The sequence below is a fragment of the Dermochelys coriacea genome, chromosome 13 (assembly GCF_009764565.3).
Source record: "Dermochelys coriacea isolate rDerCor1 chromosome 13, rDerCor1.pri.v4, whole genome shotgun sequence".
Taxonomy (NCBI): Eukaryota; Metazoa; Chordata; order Testudines; family Dermochelyidae; genus Dermochelys; species Dermochelys coriacea.
This window is the reverse complement of record NC_050080.1, coordinates 26,965,165-26,986,000: the sequence shown is the minus strand read 5'-3', so window position 1 is coordinate 26,986,000 and position 20,836 is coordinate 26,965,165. Positions and strand designations below refer to the sequence as shown.

Genomic DNA, 20,836 nt, shown 5'->3' with positions numbered 1-20,836 from the left:
AGCCACCTAGTGGCCGAGCTTCTGTAGAAGCACCCTACATCAGTGTTTTCCAAAGTATGGGTCGCAGCCCAGTGCTGGGTCACAGAATGTCAGGCACTGGGTCGCCTTGCTGATCCAAATTATTGTATAACGATCGTTGCCACGGAGCAGGCCTAAAGGGCCACGCAGCAGGGACCTGGAGAGGAGAGAGGTAGGGGATGGGCAGGAACTGGGGAGGGGAGCAAGTTAGGGCTTGCAGGGCTGCTGCAGGCCTCTCCCCCCGGCCCCGGAGCTTGTTGCTGCCAACAGGGAGAGAGGGACTCTTCCCCCAGAGCTAGCTGCTTCCGGCGGGGAGAGGGCTGGATGGAGTCCTCTGGCCCCAGCCCTGAGGCCAGGTGCCTGCCTGCACCCCAAACTCCTCATTCCTGGCCCCACCCCAGAGCCCACACCCCCAACCAGAGCCCTCACCCGCCCCGCATCCCAATCCTCTGCCCCAGCCCTAAATCCCCTCCTGCACCCTGAACCCCTCATCCCCAGCTCCACCTTAAAGCCCTCACCCCATGCTGACCCCACACCCCATGCTCTGCCCTACCTTAAGTACAGCACCTTTTTAAGTAGATCAGCAAGATGAGACAGCAGCTGCTGCCAGCAAGCTCCCTCCATCCTGAGCCCTGTCGTGTCCCCCTCGCTCTATGGAGATGGGGTAAGCGGGGGGCAGGAGCAGGGGGGATGGGGACATCCTGACATTAGCACCCCTCTTCCCCCCCCACACACAACAAGCAGGAGGCTCCCAGGAGCAGCTCCAAGGCAGAGGGAAGGAGCAGCACACGGCAGTGGGGGGAGGGACAGCTGAAGTGCCCAGCAATTGGTAGCCTGCTGGGCAGCACAAGGAACTTAAGGGAGCTGATGGGGGGGCTGCCAGCCTACCCTGGTTCCAAGCCCCCCCAGCTCGCTCCAACGGGCTGCTCTTTCCGCAAGCAGTGGACAAAGCAGGCGCCTGCCAAACAATGTTATAAGGGAGCATTGCACAACTTGAAACGAGCATGTTCCCTGATAGATCAGCGATGTAACAACGAACCAATGTTAACCGGGACGACTTTAAGTGAGGAGTTACTGTACCAATGCATGACTTGTACAGGCAGTGCCTTGCTCTGTCTTGTGGTGACCTCAGAACCACAGCATTAGCCTCTGTTGTTTTCATGATGGGGGGGAAGGGACGTTTCATGCAGCTCCCACTGAACGTCCTACAGCAGTAAAGCGGTTAAGTGCAGGGTTCTGTTACAGAAAGTGAATTCAAGGCACCTAATTCTGATTCAATGTATGCCTTCCAGGAAAGCTCTCCTACTGTTTAGTCCAATACTCCCTGGAGAAACCCGAACAGCGAGCTATGCGATGGGGGGTACTGCCAACACTGGTTCGAAGAGGGTTGATTAAGCAGCAAACAAGGGCAATATAAGCTGTGTGGAGGGAGTTTATTGGGAGGTAGCTCACCTGTGAAGGAAGAGGAGGGGCCTGTATAAAGCCCAGGAGCTTGGAGCAGAAAGGTGCTGGAAAAGACTGCAGTCACTCCCTGGGAGAAGAGAGGAGTGTCTGGAGGCTGTGGAGACAGTCACTCCCAAGAAGGAGGGAGTTGAAAGGCTGGCAACCCTGGGCAGGGAGTGCTAGATGGTAAGGAAAAGCAGGGAAAGGCAGTAAGGTCTAGAAGGGAACAGACCTTAGCTGCCAACTGGAGGGTCCCTGAGCCAGAACCTGTAGTAGAGGGTGGGCCCAGGCTCCCCTGCCAGTCACTGAGGACATGGCACCATGGGGCAGTAAGTGGGAAGACTGCCTACGACCGAGGAAGTGGCAATGAGGCAGTGAACGGGAACACTGCTCAAGATTGCTGAAGAATGACTGATAACCCAAAAGGGGAAAACACATATAGTGACCTGGCCAGAGGGCCAAGTCACAAAGAGGCAACAGCAGCTCATGGAGCGAGAGAGGGGCTGAAGCCAGAGTGAGAAGGACTCAGAGATGGTGTGCAACCATGGGAAGGGGTGTCAACCTTGCAAAGTTAATCCCCAGAATGACTAGAAGGGGGCACCATCCTACCAGTGAGTTGAGCAACCTGTCACAAGCTAGAGGTCAGTATCACCAAAAGCTCCTATGACAGGTACCCAGGTCATTTCCCACTCCCAATGATAGGGGCACAGGGAAGGGGGGACAATATAGAGCTGAGCTGAAAACAGAAGTTTGTGTCAATAAGAGGCTAAGTCCTGAATAACCTTTGACAATTTAACAGGCTAGATCAGAGCCTATTGGCACATATCTGTCCTGCCCCACATGGAGGCAAAGATTCCCACTGAAATGGAAACAGTCTTATTGTCTGGGTGGGGTAGAGTCAAATGTGAATGTCTTTCTCCTTTACAACATCTAATCATAACACAGGGCATAGTTACCTTTCAGGAGCTGTGGGTGTTTGGTATGAACCAGGTTGGTGAGGTCCCCACCGTCATCTAAAATCATGTTCAATGGCTGCCCATCCTTGAAATAGAGGGTCTGCTCGATGCACCACAAGTATTCCTCGTCAGTCTCCCCTTTCCAGGCAAACACTACACCACAACAAACAGAAGGCATAATTAGTTGGGTCGCTTTCACAAGCATGTGTGTCCATGTAAGAGTAAATCAGAGCTCCATCAGCAGCACTCACTACCAGAGCCAAATGGTACGGGCTGCCCTAGTAGTCAGGAGTAATCCAGCCTGGAGGCAGCGATAAGAAATGACACTGCCTTTGCAGCTGAAAATTGAAGCATCTCTTAGAGCAAGCAGGATAGAACTAGCTTTGCCTCAGGTTCCAGGCCACAAAATTATGCAACCTTGGTCAGAGCTTGCCAGACACTACTTTCCTCAAAAGCAAATAAGATGACAGAAAAACAAACCTGTACAGACACACAACCATTCCCCACCTTCTCCCGATTTCAGAGCCACTAACAGCTCTCTCTCCTCCCCAGGCATTTGAGCCCTTGGTCTCATGCCTCACTAGGGCACCCCAGTCATTCAGCTATTGCAGAGGTGCATCCAGTAAATGTTTACATCTCCTGCCACAGGACACACAATACATTGCAAACTCATGCACTCTTCTTTGTTTAGTACAGGCAGGCAGTCCATCTTGCTACTGCTCCTTCCGCAGATGCACTCAGCAAAGCCACATGTGAGTTGCCATGTATCTATACACCTTGGGGTCTGGTAGGTTCAATATGCAAAGCAAAAGCTAGAAAACCAAAAGAAGGACTTGAACCCTCAAAGAAAGGAAATTCAAGGCAGAGACTGAGCAGCAAGGCCAACACCCCATCTTTAACTTGCTCTCTGGCAAAGGGATTCAACTTCCTGAGATGGAACCGGAAGAGGAGGGGCCATTCCAACCTTGGAGACTCTGACCACAGCATGAGTGACATCATATGTCAGAAAACTGGACCTTGCCTCCCGATTGGTGCACCACCTGTCCGAGTTCCTTGGCATACAAGGACAGGACAAATTAACGAGAAGGACTAGGCAGTTTTAAATTACCACAAACAAAAAAAAAAAATCCTATCTGGGGAGCCTGACCCCTAATGGTCCATGGGAGTTTAATGGTAACAAGCTTTACAGCAGGAATGAAAGAGAACCCCTTCACAAAGGGAGGTAGAAAATGAATTTGGCCATTATTACAGCCTGGTCTCATGCCATGGAACTACTGGCATGCATAGCCATGAGATTGTACAATTTTTGGCTGACAACTAACTCCAGATTTCTGTAACTTCCCTGTCACACACAAGAATGTCGCCATTATGAAAAACACAAACATTTGAGATGGACAGTCAAACTGCTTTTGTTTAGTTCATTTCTCAGGTCCGGTCGCTATTACAGACCTGTATTGGCATAACTATGTCACTCGGGGGTGTGAAAAATCCACATTTCTGAGCAGCAACCTTATACCAACCTAACCCCCTGTGTAGACAGCGCTGTGTCAGCGGAAGAGCTTCTCAGGGAGGTGGATTAACTACACCAATGGAAGAGCTCTCTACTGTCAGCTTAGAGAGTCTTCATTAAAAGCACTTCAGCGGCGGTGCAGCTGTGCCGATGCAGTGTTTTAAGTGTAGATGCCCTCATTCTCAGTTTGGGGATTTAAATCTGGCCCTTAAACATCATTTCCCCTGGGGACAAAGCAACCATAAGGGCAGATGATCAAACGTCTCCTGCACATTTTCAGCAAGCCTTTGCGGCAAGGTGCCAACATATTCAGAGGATCCGAAAGACTTTACAAAGGTGAATATCACCCCTGCTTTAGAGTAGGAAACAGGCACAGGGTACTTACGTGACTTGTCTTACATGCTAGAGCAAGTCATTGGTGGAGCTGGGATGAGAACCCAGTAACCCTGCTTCCCACTGCTCTGCTCTAGTCACTAGAAAATGCTGCTCTGTTTGATCAACAGCACTGGCTGCATTGCCCTTTTCATCACCATCACAGTCCATGTGAAGAGCTGCTGATAAATCACATTTCTGAAAAAAACTGAACTGAAACTATTCTGCTTATATGGCACTTTCTCTTCTCAAATTTTACTACTAGAGGCAGGTGCCTGAGCATAGGAGCCATGTTCCTCAAGAGCTCACGTCCTGTTGCTTTCTCCTCCTTAGCAAAGCCTTAATCAGCTGTCTGTGAACCACAGTCACTTCAGCAAGAACCTACTGAGATCTCAACAGATTAGGTTCACAGGCAGGAAATAAACATCAGGAGTGGATGAATGTTTAATGAGCAGCTTTCTTGTGCCACTGTCTCTGGTAGTACAAGAGAAGGAGAAGAAACGGAGGCAGCCACTCCCAACAGATCACTCAGTTTCCCACTGGACACCTGCACTAAAGTGGAGGACAATCCAACAGGCCAGGGGTGGGCAATAAGTTTCGCAGGGGGGCCACTCCACGAATTTTTGTAAGTCGTCATGGGCTGCACATTTCTACTATATTAACGGAGGGGTGGGGTCTGGGAGGGAGTTTGGGTGCAGGAGGGGGTTCTGACCTGGGGCAGGGATGCAAGAGAGGGTGAGAGGTCGGGGAGGGCGTTTGCACCAGCCCGGAGCTCCCTCCAGCACCCAGTGTAGGGGTGTGAGCTTTCGGATGGAGTTTGGTGCAGGAGGGGGCTTTGGGCTGGGGTAGGGGTGCAAGGTGCAGGTTCTGGCTGGAAGTTACTTACCACAGGCAGCTCCCGGCCAGCAGTGCAGCAGGGCTCAGGCAGGCTGCCTGCATGCCATGGCCCCAAGCTGCTCCCAGAAGCGGCTGCGGTCGGCTGCTGCTGGCATATTTGTGTGCCTCTTAGGGGAAGGGGGGCAGCGGGTCTCTGTGCGCTGCCCGTGCCCACAAGCACTGCCCCTGCTGCTTCCATTGGCTAGTTTCTGGCCAATGGGAGCTGTGAGGACAGTGCCTGGGGCGGGGGCAGAGCGCAGAGACATCCCAGCAGCAGCCAACTGCTTCCGGGAGCGGTGTCAGGCTACAGCAGGCAGGCAGCCTGCGAGCGCCACGGGACTTTTAGCAGCCCAGAGATTGTAAGGGGGCAGCCAAAGAGCCTGGCAGGCTGGACAGAAATGTTAGATGGGCTGGATCCGGCCCGCATTTTGCCCACCCCTGCAAATCTGCAGATATCTGAGGACCATGTTTACAGACCACTGATTGGATAATTTTGCATCCCCACAGGGCTCTAAGTATCACTCTATATGGTTCTCCACCAGCCATTATTTGGTTCCTACCCTTAGAGGGGACTGGGACCCTCAAGTTCACTCAGTTCTGAGTTGAAAGGAACCCGGATACTTTGAGGGAAATATGGCTGAAACAATCAACTTTGGGGATTGATACCCCAAAGAAATTGCCCAGTTTCACACGACTTCCAAATTAAACCATAATCTGGCCACAGGCCCTGCCTGAAACAGAGCCTCAGGCTTGCTCTCACCTGGGTCATATTTCAAATTTGTAACAAATCTCACCTGAAGTGGGTTGCATTGAGCGATTTGCCAACAGGGCTTTAAACATAGAATTGTATGATCCCCGAAACCTATATTTCAATGCAAAGTGCCAACTGTGCTAGCTGAAAAATGCAACAACACTGGGAAACCAGTGGCAAATGGCAGCCACACCAAAAGGGACAGAAATAGACAACAGAAAACCCCAATCTTCGCATCAGTCTGCGGCAAGACCAGGCATAAATGTAGAAAGTACAAAAAGCAACCAGGAAACTGGAACTGGCCTTCCTTGCCTCCTCTTTTTGTTATGCAAATGATCCCTCGCAAGGTTAGTGAGGTTCTGATGGAGCTTTTGTGCAGTGGATTCAAGCATTTGGAGTTACTGCCTGCACAATGCCTGGGATCGTCAACTGCTGCTCTTCCGCTAAAGAAGAAAAGTTACTTAAAGCAGGGACTACTCCAAAGCCTGATAAGCCTTGGTCACACGAAGGTGTCTTCAGAGCACGTGTGTACACGGATACCATGGCTTTCAGCTGCTATCACCTTCCAACCTACAGAAGCAGCAAAACAGCAGAGTTTAGCTGCTAAAGAGCTTCGGGGATGGTAGTCTACACAGCAGGCAAAGCTTTGGCCTCAACACATCTCAAATGCTACCATTGTAGCCAACCAGAAAGGCCACTTCATTGAACATTTTGGGGCCAGCATGTTCTCTTTAGCCAGTTAGCTCTGGGTCTGCTGAAAAGCCCCAGGCACCCCAATCCATAAACACCATATGCAGCCGTCATTTTTATCATCTCTGCCAGTTTAATCACCTTCGGGTTTGTCTACACTGCAGCTGGGAGCGAGCCTCCAGCCTGGACAGACAGGCTCACCCGAGCTCCGCTTGAGCTAGCGCTAGCAGTGTGGATGTTGCAGCTCTGGGTGGGCTTCAGAGCCCAACGGGCTGTCTGAGCCACAACGTCTGTGCTACTATTTTTAGTGCACTAGCTTCAGCTGAGCTACCGGAGGTTGTCTACCCAAGCTTGCTCTCAGTTGTGGTATAGACAGCCTTAGTGAACAGAATTAAGAAAGCTGCTAACCTAGCTCCTTTAGCTTATATTGCAGCATCAGTCATTCTCAAGGTAGCTGGATTGCTGTTGGACGCAACCCAGCTTGGATTAAACTCTCTGTGGTGTAACAGACACTGCTTCAGAAGGTAATTTCTATCCTAGAGTTTATTCTTAGAGCTTGATTTGCACATACTTTGATTAGCTAAAACAGGCAGCCTAAACCACTTAGGGCATGGCTACACTTGCAGATGTAGAGTGCTTTTGAGTTAAACTGACAAAGTGAGCTGTAGCTCATGAAAGCTTATGCTCAAATAAATTTGTTAGTCTCTAAGGTGCCACAACTACTCCTTTTCTTTTTGAGTTAAACCAGCCTTCGTAGAGCACAGTAGGGAAAGCACTGCAGTGTGTCCACACTAACAGCTTCAAGCACACTGGCGTGGCCACATTTGCGGCCCTTGCAGCAGCATTGGGAGTGGTGCATTATGGGCAGCTATACCAGCATGCAAGTGGCTGCAACGTGCTTTTCAAATGGGGGGGTGGAGTGTGACAGGGAGTGTGTTGTGTGTATGTTGGGGGAGAGGGTGTTTTTGGGGGGCTGAGAGCATATCAGCATGCTGTCTTGTAAGTTCAGACAGCAGCAGACTCCCCTCCCCCCCACCCCCCTCTCTCTCTCTCTCTCTCTCTCTCACACACACAGCATTCCACACTAATGGCTTGCTTTGTCTCGGAGCAGATAAGCAGCTGGCTGTCAGAAATGGAGCTTTCAAAGGGCATTTCCGCATTCCTACAGCTGATTCCAAACAATGACAAGAGCGGCCACTTGACTTAAGGGGATTATGGGATGTTTCCGGAGGCTGATCAGAGCGCAGTAAAGCAACACCTCATTCACACTAGCGCTGTGGCACTCCAGCAAGGGCACAGGAAACGTTATTCCACTTGCCAAGGTGGAGTACACCAGCAGCCCTGTAGCTACAGAGTCAGAGCGCTCTACATGCCTTGCCAGTGTGGATGGCGCTCTACATGCCTTGCCAGTGTGGATGGGTAGTGAGCTAGTGTGCCCAGGGCTCCTCTATTGCGCTGTAACTTGCAAGTGTAGCCAAGCCTTTAGAGTCAAATGAGACCACAGAGGGACTTACCAGGAATACCGGCTTTAGCAATGGCAGCAGCAGCATGGTCCTGAGTGGAGAAAATGTTGCAGCTTGACCATTGTACCTGGAACATAACCCAAGAGTAGTTTTACTTGTTGGGCAAACTCCTTAAACAATAGGCAAAATAAAAGTGGTCTTTGTTCTAGTTTTAGCAGCTAAATGAAGAGGAGCTGGGAGTAGGGAGGAGAGTAAGTCAGCCCAAATTCCTGCCTCATTCACAACATCTGCAGAGGTTACTGGAGAGACTAGGTACCGAATTAAGACCACTAGAAAAAAATCACTCAGGGTAGGAGAGCCAGGCTGTTTTAATGTAGATTCCTTTTCTCAGTGATCAAAAGCCACAATGCATCACATGATCAAACCTCACTACATGTGAGAGATTCCGCTGGACGCACATTCCACTGCAGATACTAAGTTTAGATAGGGCCCTACCAAATTCACAGAGGTGAAAAATGCGTCACCGACAGTGAAATCTGTCCTCCCCTGTGAAATCTGAACTTTTGTTTACTTTTACCCTATACTATGCTATAGGGTAAAAGTATACAGAAGTACAGTGTTTCTCGAACTGGGGGTCCTGACCCAAAAGGGACTACAAGGCTATTATGAGGGGGGTCATGGTATTGCCACCCTTACTTCTGCACTGCCTTCAAAGCTGGGCAGCCAGAGAATAGCAGCTGCTGGCTAGACGCCCAGCTCTCTGAAGGCAGTGCCACCACCAACAGCAATGCAGAAGTAAGGGTGGCATGGTATGCTCTATTGCCACCCTTACTTCTGTGTTGCTGCTTCCAGAGCTGGGCGTCCGGACAGCTGCTCTCCAGCCACCCAGCTATGGAGGCAGCGCAGAAGGAAAGGTGATAATACTGGGACACCCTCTTTGGTCGAGACTCCCAGTTTGAGAAATGCTGATGCAAGGGCTTTACATGTTTATATTTTGCTGTTTTTAAATACATATTCACACTTTGTTATAACACCATGAAATTTAAGATTTAAATATCTGAAACCATGAAATTCAAGATTTTTTAAAAAATTCTATAACCGTGAAATTTACAAAAAATGGACCACGAGTCCGGTAGGGGCCTAGCTATAGATGTTCACAGAATGCAGAATGTGGCAGGGTATTAGAAGTTTAGGTAAAGTATGACGCGGATACATCTGGGATAGATTTTCAAGGAGCACCTGTTGCGTTCAGCACAAAACAAGGCACATGCAGAACCTTGGAATAGCCAGAAATGCAGCTGAAATGCCACATGCAGTTGAAGAGTTTAAGATTTTGCTCACCCAGCTCTTCTCTGCTTTTCCTGCTGGCCTAATTGCTTCCCACAAACAAATGTCATCATAACTAGGTTCAGGCATCTAGAAGAGTACCATAACGCAGCTGGGCTGCACTGAACGGAGTGTTTGTGTGCTTATGTTCATGCACCAACCTATTCTAGAATCTCCTATGCATAATGGATACATACAAGTCATTGCTGAACAGACTGTTTGTATTCTTACTGCCCTTTCTAGCGAGCACAGTGGTGAGTTTCTGCATGCTTATTCAAACTAATTAGCTCACTAAGGGAGGCAATCCTTCAATTCTTATACAGGTAGTCCCATTAAAGTCACTGGAATGACCCACGCAAATATAGGCTGCAATATCAACCCTTAAGTGTCTCCGTATTTGTGCCTACACAGCAGCTAGCACTCAGATGCACATGTGTAGGTGATGTGTATGCACCACTTTTATGTGCATAATTGGAAGCATCTTGGAAAATTTGACTCGTTTTCTTTCTTGAAAGAGTCAGTTCACCCAGCTTCCTCCTCAGTGCTTTTCTCTGAACTCATTCCAATTTGTCACCATGTTCCTGGTAATGAGGGACCCACAACCCAAGAATGATATTCCCGGTGTCTCCAACGGGTATGTTAACATTTGGAGGAAAACTCTTACAGTCTACAGGTCACTTTCCAATTATGCACCCTTTGCAACCTGGGCAGGGGGGAAAAAAAAAAAAAAAAAAAAAAAAAATCACAACACACTTCTCTGTTGGAGGTTCTTGTATGGTCCCTGTTACCATGGCATCAGCTGCTCAGAATCAAGAATGTATCTTCAGCACCCCATTAATGAAAGGGGAAGTGCTCTTATCTCCATTGTACAGATGGGAAACTGAGGCACACAGAAACCAAGTGACCTGCTCAAGGTCAAACACAGAATTCAACCTAGGCTTCCCAAATCCCAGCCTAGCACTGTATTCACTGGACTCTCCTTTCCTCCCCAACACTGTCATGCCCAGTTTGAAAGCCACATACTGCACTCAGATGGATTCAGAAACTTGTTTACTGATCTTCAAGTGACATGGATTACTTTTTAATGCAGATTCATCTGCTTTGGAGGCAGCCACTTGAGGTTCGGTGTTACCAGCAGCCTGATAATAGTGCTGGGTGTCATGGCTCAGGACCCTGATCTGACAGTGGCCTTTAGCCTCGCTCCCCATGGTGGAGACATGATGGCTGTCATGCCAGAACAGGTTACGGAGATCACGAGTACCCCTTCCTGGCTGAAAGGGGCACTGGCATTAGGATTCTAGAGGAGAAAGGCAATGCTTCTGAAGGGAAACAGAAGATGCACCTGATCTGTTTGCAAATAGCAGCGTAGTCTCTTCAGAAGGGACTGCAGCTGTTTGCTAAGATTTCCTGGAGTAATGACATAAAACAAAACCAATATTCATGCCACCATGAAGAGGAAACCCGAGATAATACTTTACCTCAGCGCCCAGAGCCACCAGAGTATCTATCAGAACTGCGGTCTGCACAGTCATGTGAAGGCAGCCTGCGATACGCGCTCCCTTCAGTGGCTTCGATGCTGCATACATCTCCCGCATCTTCATCAGCCCTGGCATCTCATTCTCCGCGATCTCGATGGCCTTGCGACCCCATTCTGCTAGGCTGATGTCAGCTGCAACAGAGGGATGACAGGTGGTTGGATTGGGGCTCAAATGCATAAAACCACAGTATCCATTCACTTGCAAGTTGGCATTGGCTGCAACTGCTATGGATGCATGAAGGGACATCCAAGCGGGACATGAAGTAGCAGCTGAGAGAGAGAAGGCCCAGCCCCCCCTTCAGCTCCTAAAGTCTTTGCATAGTGTTGTGTAGGTCTTTATGCAACGAAGCCTCTTCTGCAAAGTTTTAGAACCCGCGCTTTCAAATGTACTTAAAGCCAAGCATTAAGGCCCTTCTCTATGTATGTAAATTAGAAGTGACACAATTTTCATTACCAACCCTTTTCACTTACAAGCTTGCCTGTAAGCACTTGCATTCACAAATTTCACCCCACGGGTCTAAAACTGAGTGCGCGGATTTATTTTCAGAGCATACAGATGTGTATGTAAGAATACCTCATGCAAGAGGTCTAATGAGTTGAAAAGGGCCCAGTTCCGCATCCCTTGCAGCTGTTATGACCAACTTCCCCACCCAAGAAAAAACAACAAGATCAAGCCTAGGTAGGATTACTAGACCCTGTGATTCAAAAGGGTCATTTTCCAAGTCCTACAACTAAAAAAACCTAGTAATTTACTCAACTGTGCAAATAAATTTTACACTAGAGAGAGAACTCATAGAAGTTGGGGTCAAGAGTTCTTCTACCCTAAATCCACGGGGTAGAAAACAGGGCTCAAAAATCAGAGCTCTGATGCCAATCTTGCCTATGGAGGCAATTCTCTCCATAACAAATCACGTCAACAGGTTATTCCTATGTGCCTTGCATTGTTGGCCTATGCCGAGTGTCGCCTGCCACCTTGTTATCCAGTTACCTGGCTTTGTCAGGCTCTTAAGGAGCCCTTCACAACACTCTTTAGGTCTGGTCTACACTGGGGTGGGGGGGGTCGATCTAAGTTACGCAACTTCAGCTACGTGAAAATAACGTAGCTGAAATCAACGTACTTAGATCTACTTGCCGCGGTGTCTTCACTGCGGTGAGCCAACTGCTGACGCTCCCCCATCGACTCAGCTTCTCGCTCTGGTGGAGTACCGAAGATGACAGGAGAGCGCTCGGCGGTCAATTTATCACTTCTAGACTAAACATGATAAATGGACCCCCGCTGGATCAATTGCTGCCCATATATCTAGCGGGTAATGTAGACAAGCCTTTAGTCTCAAATCTTGATTAACTTAAAGAATTTTGTGCCATCAGCAACTTGTCACTTCTCTTCCTCCTTCAGTTAGTAAAATATACACAGATTCCTAGATTAAGGCCAGAAGGTACCGTCGTGATCACCTAATCCAGAGGTTCTCTCAACAGGTTTTTTTGATGGCCTCAGAGTTCAGCCACCAACTCTTGCTGGTGGCCGCACTGTCACTTTTTCCTAAAATACTTAACTTTAGGAAAAACAAATAAATATGCACATATACACATCCAAATAATTGTAATTTATTTATGTAGAGTGGGGTTTTTTGTGTGTGCAGATTCAATAATAAAAATAATGCTGTAAAAACTGATATTTGTTAATGTCACTTTTCACAGCACACTTAGTAGCTAGCGGAGAGGCTGTGATACATGATACAGTACTTGTATGTTTGTTAATATCATTTATCACAGCCTCCCAGCTAGCTAAGTGTACTGTGAAAAGTGATACTTTCATGTTCGTTAATATCACTTTTCTTAGCAAACTCCAAGACAAATTAAGCCCTGGGTGGGGGGGGGCTTGAAGGGGAAGGTAGCAGGGGCCAGCGGTGATGGGGGGATGGAGGTGGGGCCTGGGGGAGCCAGGGGGCCACATGGCTGGAGCTGGGGGTCAGCGTCTGCTACAGCATGCTCAGAGCCCAGAACCGGAGCCGGGCAGCTGAGGCCAGGGGTCAACACCAGAGGCCAGCTCCTGCCACTAGCTCCGCCACTGTGCTGGTGGAGCTGGGGGCCAGCGCCTGCTGCCACACAGCTGGAGCCAGGAGTCAGCGCCCAAACCCCCTCAGCCAGGCTCCTGAATTCCCGTCGCTGGAGCCTGCCGCCCAACCACCCCAGGGCTGAAGCCCGAGCCACACTATCCACTTCACCCAAGGTGGGTCAAGAACTCACCTTGCTCCTGCAGTGTTGTGCCCCACCTGTCTCCAGAGGCGGTACAGGGCGGCACACCAAGGAGCAACAGGGAGGGAGGGGAGAGGTCGATGTTCTCCCGCCGTTCCCCAATCTCAGCCCAGGAAGTTGTTATGGCCACATCTGAGAAAAGCTAACTACTCTGAGTTCTTGTATTAACACAGGCCAGAGAGAATTTTACCCAATAATTCCTGAATTAAGTCCGTAACTTCTGTTTGTGCTAAAGCCTATACTGTATGCTGTGGACCTCTGACCCTGGCCATTATTGACTGCTTGGGAGTGGGGAAACGCCAGGGGGAATTGAGCCCAGGCAATTAATGCCAGTTGAGGGCCTGTTTTATGGGGACTCTGACCAGACAGTAAGAGTTCAAGAGAGATTTCTGAACAAGTGTGGCAGATAATGAGAGACTGGCAGCTTGGCGGTCAGTCACCATCTTTTGATTCTGCTTGTACAGGGTCTAGCACAATGGGGTCCTTGTCCATGATTAGGGCTTGCACGTGCTATGACAATACAAGTAACAGTGGATTTCAATTGGGCTGAGATGCAAAACTGCTGACAGAAATAGCACTTTGGTTGGCTTCCACTAAATCACCACAGCAGGTTGGAAAGGCTGGTTTGTTCTTTTTGTATTGTAGATCCCAAAGCCAGAAGCGACCATTGTGATCATCTGACATCCTATATAACACAGGCCAGAGAATTTACCCATATCATTCCTAGAGGCCATCTTTTAGAAAAACATCCAAACCTGATTTTAAAATAGCCAGTGATGGAAAATTTGCACAACCCTTGGTAAATTGTTCCAATGGTTAATTACTCTTACTGTTAAAAATTTACACCTTATTTCCAGTCTCAATTTATCTAGCTTGAAATTCCACCCATTGGATTGTGTTATACCAGTGGCTTTCAACCTGTGGTCCATTGACCCCTGGGGGTCCACAGTCTGTCTAAGGGGTCCACAAAAGGTTGTCATTACCACAGAACTGTGGTTTTCAACCTGTGCTCCGTGGACCCTGAGGACTATTTATAAGATTTACAAAAGGGTCCGCACCTCCATTCGAAATTTTTTAGGGGTCTGCAAATAAAAAATTTTAAAACTACTGTGTTACTTTCTTGTCTATGATGAAGAGCCTATTAAATATTTTCTCCCCATGTAGCTATTTACAGACTGTAATCAAGTCACTCATTAACCTTCTATTTGTTAAGCTAAATAGAATCCTAGGACTGAACGGGATCTCGCAAGGTCATCTAGTCCAGTCCCCTGCACTTAAGACAGGACTAAGTATTATCTAGATCAGTGGTCTCCCACCTTTTTATGCCCAAGATCACTTTCTGAATCTAAGGGCAGTCCAGGATCTACCCTGCCCCTTCCCCGAGGCCCTGCCGCTTCCCCAAAGTCCCGCCCCACTCACTCCATCCCACATCTCTCCATCACTCGCTCTCCCCCACCCTCACTCACTTTCGCCAGGCTGAAGTAGGGGGTTGGGGTTCAGGAGGGGATGCAGGCTAAGGGCTAGGGCCGAGGGGTTCGCAGTGTGGGAGGGGGCTCTGGGCTGAGCATAGGGAAGAGGGTTGGGGTGCAGGAGGGGGTGAAGGTTGCAAGCTCTAGGAGGGAGTTTGGGTGCAGGAGGGGGTACAGGGTGCTGGTTCTGGGAGGGGGGTCAGGGCTGGGGTTTCGGGTGCAGGAGGGGGTTCAGGGTGCAGAAGGGGGCATGTGGTTCCATGCGCTGCTTCTGCCTGCAAGCACCACCTCCACAGCTCTCCCAGCCAATGGGAGCTGCGGGGGCGATGCTTGCAGGCAGGAACAGCGCACAGAGGGAAACCCCTGCCCTCCCGCCCCTAGGGCCATGCTGACTGCTTCCAGGAATGGCACGGGGCCGGGATATGTAGGGATTCTGCCTTAGTATCAGCCGCACAGCACCACCGGAGATTGAGATCGACTGGGAGATCCTCTAGGATCGACCAGTCGATCACAATCAACTGGTTGGTGACCACTGATCTAGATCATCTGTGACAGGTTTTTGTCTAACCTGCTCTTAAAAATCTCCAATGATGGAGATTCCACAACCTCCCTGGGGCACTTTATTCCAGTGCTTAACCACCCTGACAGTTACAAAGTTTTTCCTAAGTCCAACATAAACCTCCCTTGCTGCAATTTAAGCCCATTGCTTCTTGTCCTGTCCTCAGCGGTTAAGAAAAACAATTTTTCTCCCTCTTCATTGTAACAATCTTTTATGTACCTGAAAACAGTTATTTTGTCCCCTCTCTGTCTTCTCTTTTCCAGACAAAACAAACCCAATTTTTTCAATCTTCCCTCACAGGTCATGTTTTCTAGACCTTTCATCATTTTTGTTGATCTTCTCTGGACTTTCTCCAAGTTGTCCACAGAACCGGACACAATATTCCAGTTGAGGCCGTATCAGCCTGGATTAAAGTGGAAGAATTACTCTTGTGTTTTGACAGGTTTCAGAGTGGTAGCCGTGTTAGTCTGCATCAGCAAAAACAAGGAGTCGTCCTTGTGAATTTCATCCTATTTACTTCAGACCATTTCTCCAGTTTGTCCAGATCATTTTGGATTTTAATTGTATCCTCTAGGGCACAGTTGGGCAAACTTTTTGGCCTGAGGCCAACATCTGAATATAGAAACTGTATGGCAGGCCATGAATGCTCCCAAAATTGGGGTTTGGGTGTGGGAGGGAGTGAGGGCTCTGGCTGGGGGTGTGGGCTCTGTGGCGGGGCCAGAAATGAGACGTTCAGGGTGCAGGAGCAGGCAGGGCTTTGGCTGGGAGTGCAGGCTCTGGGGTGGGGCTGGGGATGACAGGTTGGAGGTACAGGAGGGTGCTCCGGGCTGGGACCGAGGGTTCGGAGGGCAGGAGAAGGATCAGGGCTGGGGCAGGGGGTTGGGGTACAGGGGGAGGGTCAGGGATGCAGGCTCCGGGTGGCGTTTACCTCAAGTGTCTCCCAGAAGCAGTGACACATCCCTCCTCCGGCTCCTACACGGATGCATGGCCAGGCGGCTCTGCTGCGTGCTGCCCCATTTGCAGGCACTGCCCTTGCAGCTCCCACTGGCCGTGGTTCCTGGCCAATGGGAACTGCAAGGGGCAGTGCTTGGGGCGGGGGCAGCATGCAGAGCAGAGCTCCTTGACTGTCCCTACACATAGGAGCTGCAGGGGGCCATGCCGCTGCTTCCGGGAGACGCATGGAGCGACCCCCAACCCTGCTTCCCGGCTGGAGCGGGGCAAGCCCCAAACCGCACTCCCCAGCAGGATCTTGAGGGCCGGATTAAAATCGCTGGAGGGCTGTAGTTTGCCCACCCCTGCTCTAGAGCATTTGTATCCTCTCCCAAATAGATTGAGCTCCTTGAGTCTATCATGGTAAGGCATGTGTTCCAGTCCTTTAATCACTCTTGTGGCTCTTCTCAGATTCCTCTGATTTATCAACATCCTTCTTGAATTGTGGACATCCGAATTGGTCACAGTATTTCAGCAGCGGTCGCATCAGTGCCAAATAATATACCTCAAGGTACTTAATTATTTTCTCACTCTTCCTGGCATTTATATCATTTCTATTCCTTTGCCCATTTCTAAAAGATGCAAAAATTAGTACACACTTCTCCTGTGGTGTAGCAACAATTTAAAAAAACAAACAAACAAACAAAAAACCCTTCGATTCCAGTTCATAACATTACATTCTGTCTTGTTAAAACTGCCCCTTCACTTTCAACCGGGGATGCTTTACTTCGGGTCCCGTCCTAAACTGCTGCCGTCTTCCACCCCAGAGTGACTGCTGGGCAAAGCTGATACAACAGTATGCTGGGTTTATAAAGCCATCGGGCCTCCTTCAGGATGAAAGGCACTTGGGACTTGTAGAGAATCTCATTCTTCACAGAGGAATCCCAAAGCCAGATCATTTACCTAACGTTTGGCTCCAAGGCTGGGAGGTCAGGCATAGCTCTAACCGTACATGTTGGGAGCACAGCTGCTGCCACTCTTCAGTTCCTTCTGAGCTACCACACAACCCCCTTCCTCTCCTGCTGATTTCATGCAATCCGCAGCGCTGGAACAATTTGTATAGTGGGGCGCTGAAAGCCCCTGAACCAAAGTGTAAACCCGGTATATGATGGAAACCACTTTAAGGCAGGGGGTGCAGGAGCACCGCTAGTTCCAGCACCTATGCATGCAACTCAGTAAGTTACAGGCGAATCTCCTAGCCCCGATTTTTTTACCCTCCCTAGACTGACCTGTCCCAGCCTCCCCAGGAAGCGAGCAAGACACTCGCGCAAAAAGAAACCCGCCAACGTGCCTGGTAAGTCAGTCGCCTGTGTGTCCCGCGCGCGCGGCCAGGGGCACGCTGGGAAGTGTAGTCTTTTCGGGGCCGGCCGGACACCAGGCAGCGCGGGGTAGAACTGCAAATCCCACGAGCAGCCCGGCCCGGCAGGAGGCACGTGGAGCTTGCTCAGCAGCTCCACGCGGATCGCTCTGAAGTCCGGCCACCGCCAGCGCGGGGAGCGCGCGCTCCGAGACGGCAGGCGGGCCGAGGAGCGCTGTGATGTCTGTGAAAGGGCCCAACCCCACAGCTACAGGGGGTCCGGTTGCGTGTGTGTGCAAAGCGAGGGGCCTCGGCTGCAGGGGACTAATGGGGGGGGGTTACAAAGTGAGGGGCCTCCCCTTGCTGCACGGGGCCAATGGGGGGTGCAAAGCGAGAGCCAGTGGAGGGAAGGGTGGAAAGCGAGGGGCCTCGGCTGCAGGGGACTAAGGGGGGGGTTACAAAGTGAGGGGCCTCCCCTTGCTGCACGGGGCCAATGGGGGGTGCAAAGCGGGAGCCAGTGGAGGGAAGGGTGGAAAGCGAGGGGCCTCGGCTGCAGGGGACTAATGGGGGGGTTACAAAGTGAGGGGCCTCCCCTATCTGCAAGGGGCCAATGGGGGGTGCAAAGCGAGAGCCAGTGGAGGGAAGGGTGGAAAGCGAGGGGCCTCGGCTGCAGGGGACTAAGGGGGGGGTTACAAAGTGAGGGGCCTCCCCTATCTGCAAGGGGCCAATGGGGGGTGCAAAGCGAGAGCCAGTGGAGGGAAGGGTGGAAAGCGAGGGGCCTCGGCTGCAGGGGACTAAGGGGGGGGTTACAAAGTGAGGGGCCTCCCCTATCTGCAAGGGGCCAATGAGGGATGCAAAGCGGGAGCCAGGGAAGGGGAGGATGCAAAGCGAGGGGCCTCCCCTATCTGCAAGGGGTGAAGGGGGGGGTGTATGCAAGGCGAGGGGCTTCTCCCAGCTGCAAGGGAGGGCGGTGCAAAGCGCGGCGCCCTTTGCAGAGCTAGCACCCCGTTTCCTCGGGGTGCAAGGATTTGACACGGGAAAACCTGCTCTGTCCTTTCCCTTGCCACTGAACCGCCCCTATGCAGCGCGGGGCTCTGCGCACAGCGGCACCGGTTTTCACGGCCCCCCGGGGCGCGGATCGGGCCTCGCACAGACTCAGGGAAACCCCCACTTACCGACTTTGTAAGGAAGCTTGTCGGACATGCTGGGGCTCCGGCTTTGCAGACAGCGAGTGCAGGGCTAGGCCTGGGTGAAGGAGCAGGACAGGAGGAAGCGGCGGCGCCGCCGACGCTGGCTTTAAATAGACTCGCCTCCTGCTGCATATGCATGAGGCTGCCGATGCCCATGTAGGGCAGGGGGTGCCCGCCCCGCGCCCAGCCCGCTCAGGTTGTGTAACGGAGGGGAAGACGTACAGGCGTCAGGTGTCTTGTATAACGGGGGGGCGCTGACAGTCCCCGACCCCGCAATTGAGCGCCATGGGGCCGGACCGTGAAACCACTGGGTCTCCACCCAGCTATACGGGCCGTGCTCAAATGATCAGGGGCCCTTACTACGTGTAGGGGCCGCCTCCCTTTCCTCTGGTGGCCCCCTTACTTATGGCGACTGTTTATATTAAAGCAACCCACTTGACATTCAGGACACCGCCCCCGTGCTCCCCCACACACACAATTTTCTCCCATAGGTTGAGCAGGGTTGCCAAATTTGGCTCCCCTTGCAGGAGCCCTATGGGAGATAGGAATAAATTAAGCACCTGCCAGCAGGGCTATACAGCCAGATTTTTAGTTCTAGCTAGACATCTAGGGATGCAAAGAGGGACTGGGGAATTAGGTTAGGTGCCTAACTCCTATTGAAATGTAAAAAAACAAAAAAAAAAGACCTGCAAAAACTTAGGCACTGAATGAATGTAGGTAGTTACAGGGTTAGGCAGCAATCAAGCAGGAGCTTTGTGTCTCACAGTGATGCCTAAAAACAGGATTTAGGTGCCTAAAATCCTTTGTGGATTAACACTCAAGGTACCTATCCTGTATAGGTGCTTTTGAAAACCCCTAGGTGCCTACTGCATCTTTATGCACCAAAATACCTTTGCAAATCTGGCCCTTAGACTGTAAGTTTTTTAGGGCAGGGAACATGTCTGCCTCTATGTGCAGCACCTAGCAAAATAGAGCCAGGATCCTGATAAGGGCCACTGTAATACAAATAATAATCTTTAAAACTATTCCAGATGATTAAGGTTGCAAAGTCAACCACCCAAAAGTTGTGAAATGGTAGACCAAATGATAGTCCAGGTTGTTTTCATAATCTTTCATTGTAGGATCACATGCTGTTTTTTTCCCAACAAGATCCTGTTTCCTTAACCACAAGATCACCTAATTTTAAGGGCCAGGAATGATTATAAATTAAAAAACAGAGGGGTAAAAGGAAACACAGAATAACCATAAAACAAAGAAAAAAAGCCCATTCATCATACGCACAAAAATAGAAATATTATTAATAATAGAGTAGGCAAAGGTTAAAGGCTTAAAGTACAAAATGCCTCCTCCAAATGAAACAGAATTTAAGTTAAAATATTTAAAACAAAACAAACAGTCCAGAAGAGGCCATTTGATTAGTTCCCGATTCTGCAAAGATTAGGTAACAGACTTTATGCACTGTGAGCCATCCCATTTACCTCAACTGCACTATTACACATATGCTGAACTTTACGCACTGTGAAGTCTTTACAGTCTGAGGGCCTTCATTTACATTCCAATGTCCACTCAATACTTAAAAATAGTAAAAAAAATGTTTGCTCTGCAGACATTTAGGGACTGATCCTGCAGCCTTTACCAGAGTGGTCCCAATGAAGTCAGTTGAACCGCTGCCCTGAGCAGAGACTATAAGATTGAGTCTTTAAGCTCTGATCTTCACAGAGATTCATAGATTTTTAAAAAAAAGGAGTACTTGTGGCACCTTAGAGACTAACAAATTTATTAGAGCATAAGCTTTCGTGAGCTACAGCTCACTTCATCGGATGCATTTGGTGGAAAAAACAGGGGAGATTTATATACACACACAGAGAACATGAAACAATGGGTTTATCATACACACTGTAAGGAGAGTGATCACTTAAGATAAGCCATCACCAGCAGCGGGGGGGGGGGGGGGAGGAGGAAAACCTTTCATGGTGACAAGCAAGGTAGGCTAATTCCAGCAGTTAACAAGAATATCAGAGGAACAGTGGGGGCTGGGGTGGGGGGGAGAAATACCATGGGGAAATAGTTTTACTTTGTGTAATGACTCATCCATTCCCAGTCTCTATTCAAGCCTAAATTAATTGTATCCAG

General features: G+C 49.9%; 1 protein-coding gene across 2 annotated transcripts in view; it reads right to left on the bottom strand.

Annotated features, from left to right (window-relative positions):
- AHCY (adenosylhomocysteinase) overlaps positions 1-19,190 on the bottom strand; it is a 54,399-nt gene extending 35,209 nt beyond the window's left edge. The window contains exons 1-4 of one of the 2 annotated variants that reach the window (XM_038369741.2): positions 18,689-19,190; positions 10,884-11,074; positions 8,131-8,206; positions 2,418-2,570 (exon numbers count right to left, since the gene is read on the bottom strand). In XM_038369741.2, coding sequence (XP_038225669.1) covers positions 2,418-2,570; positions 8,131-8,206; positions 10,884-11,074; positions 18,689-18,716 — 448 coding nt within the window. In that variant the 5' untranslated portion in view covers positions 18,717-19,190. The remainder of the gene's footprint in view (positions 1-2,417; positions 2,571-8,130; positions 8,207-10,883; positions 11,075-18,688) is intronic. The other variant, XM_038369742.2, reaches the window with a different exon arrangement.
- Between the last annotated feature and the right edge of the window lie 1,646 nt (positions 19,191-20,836).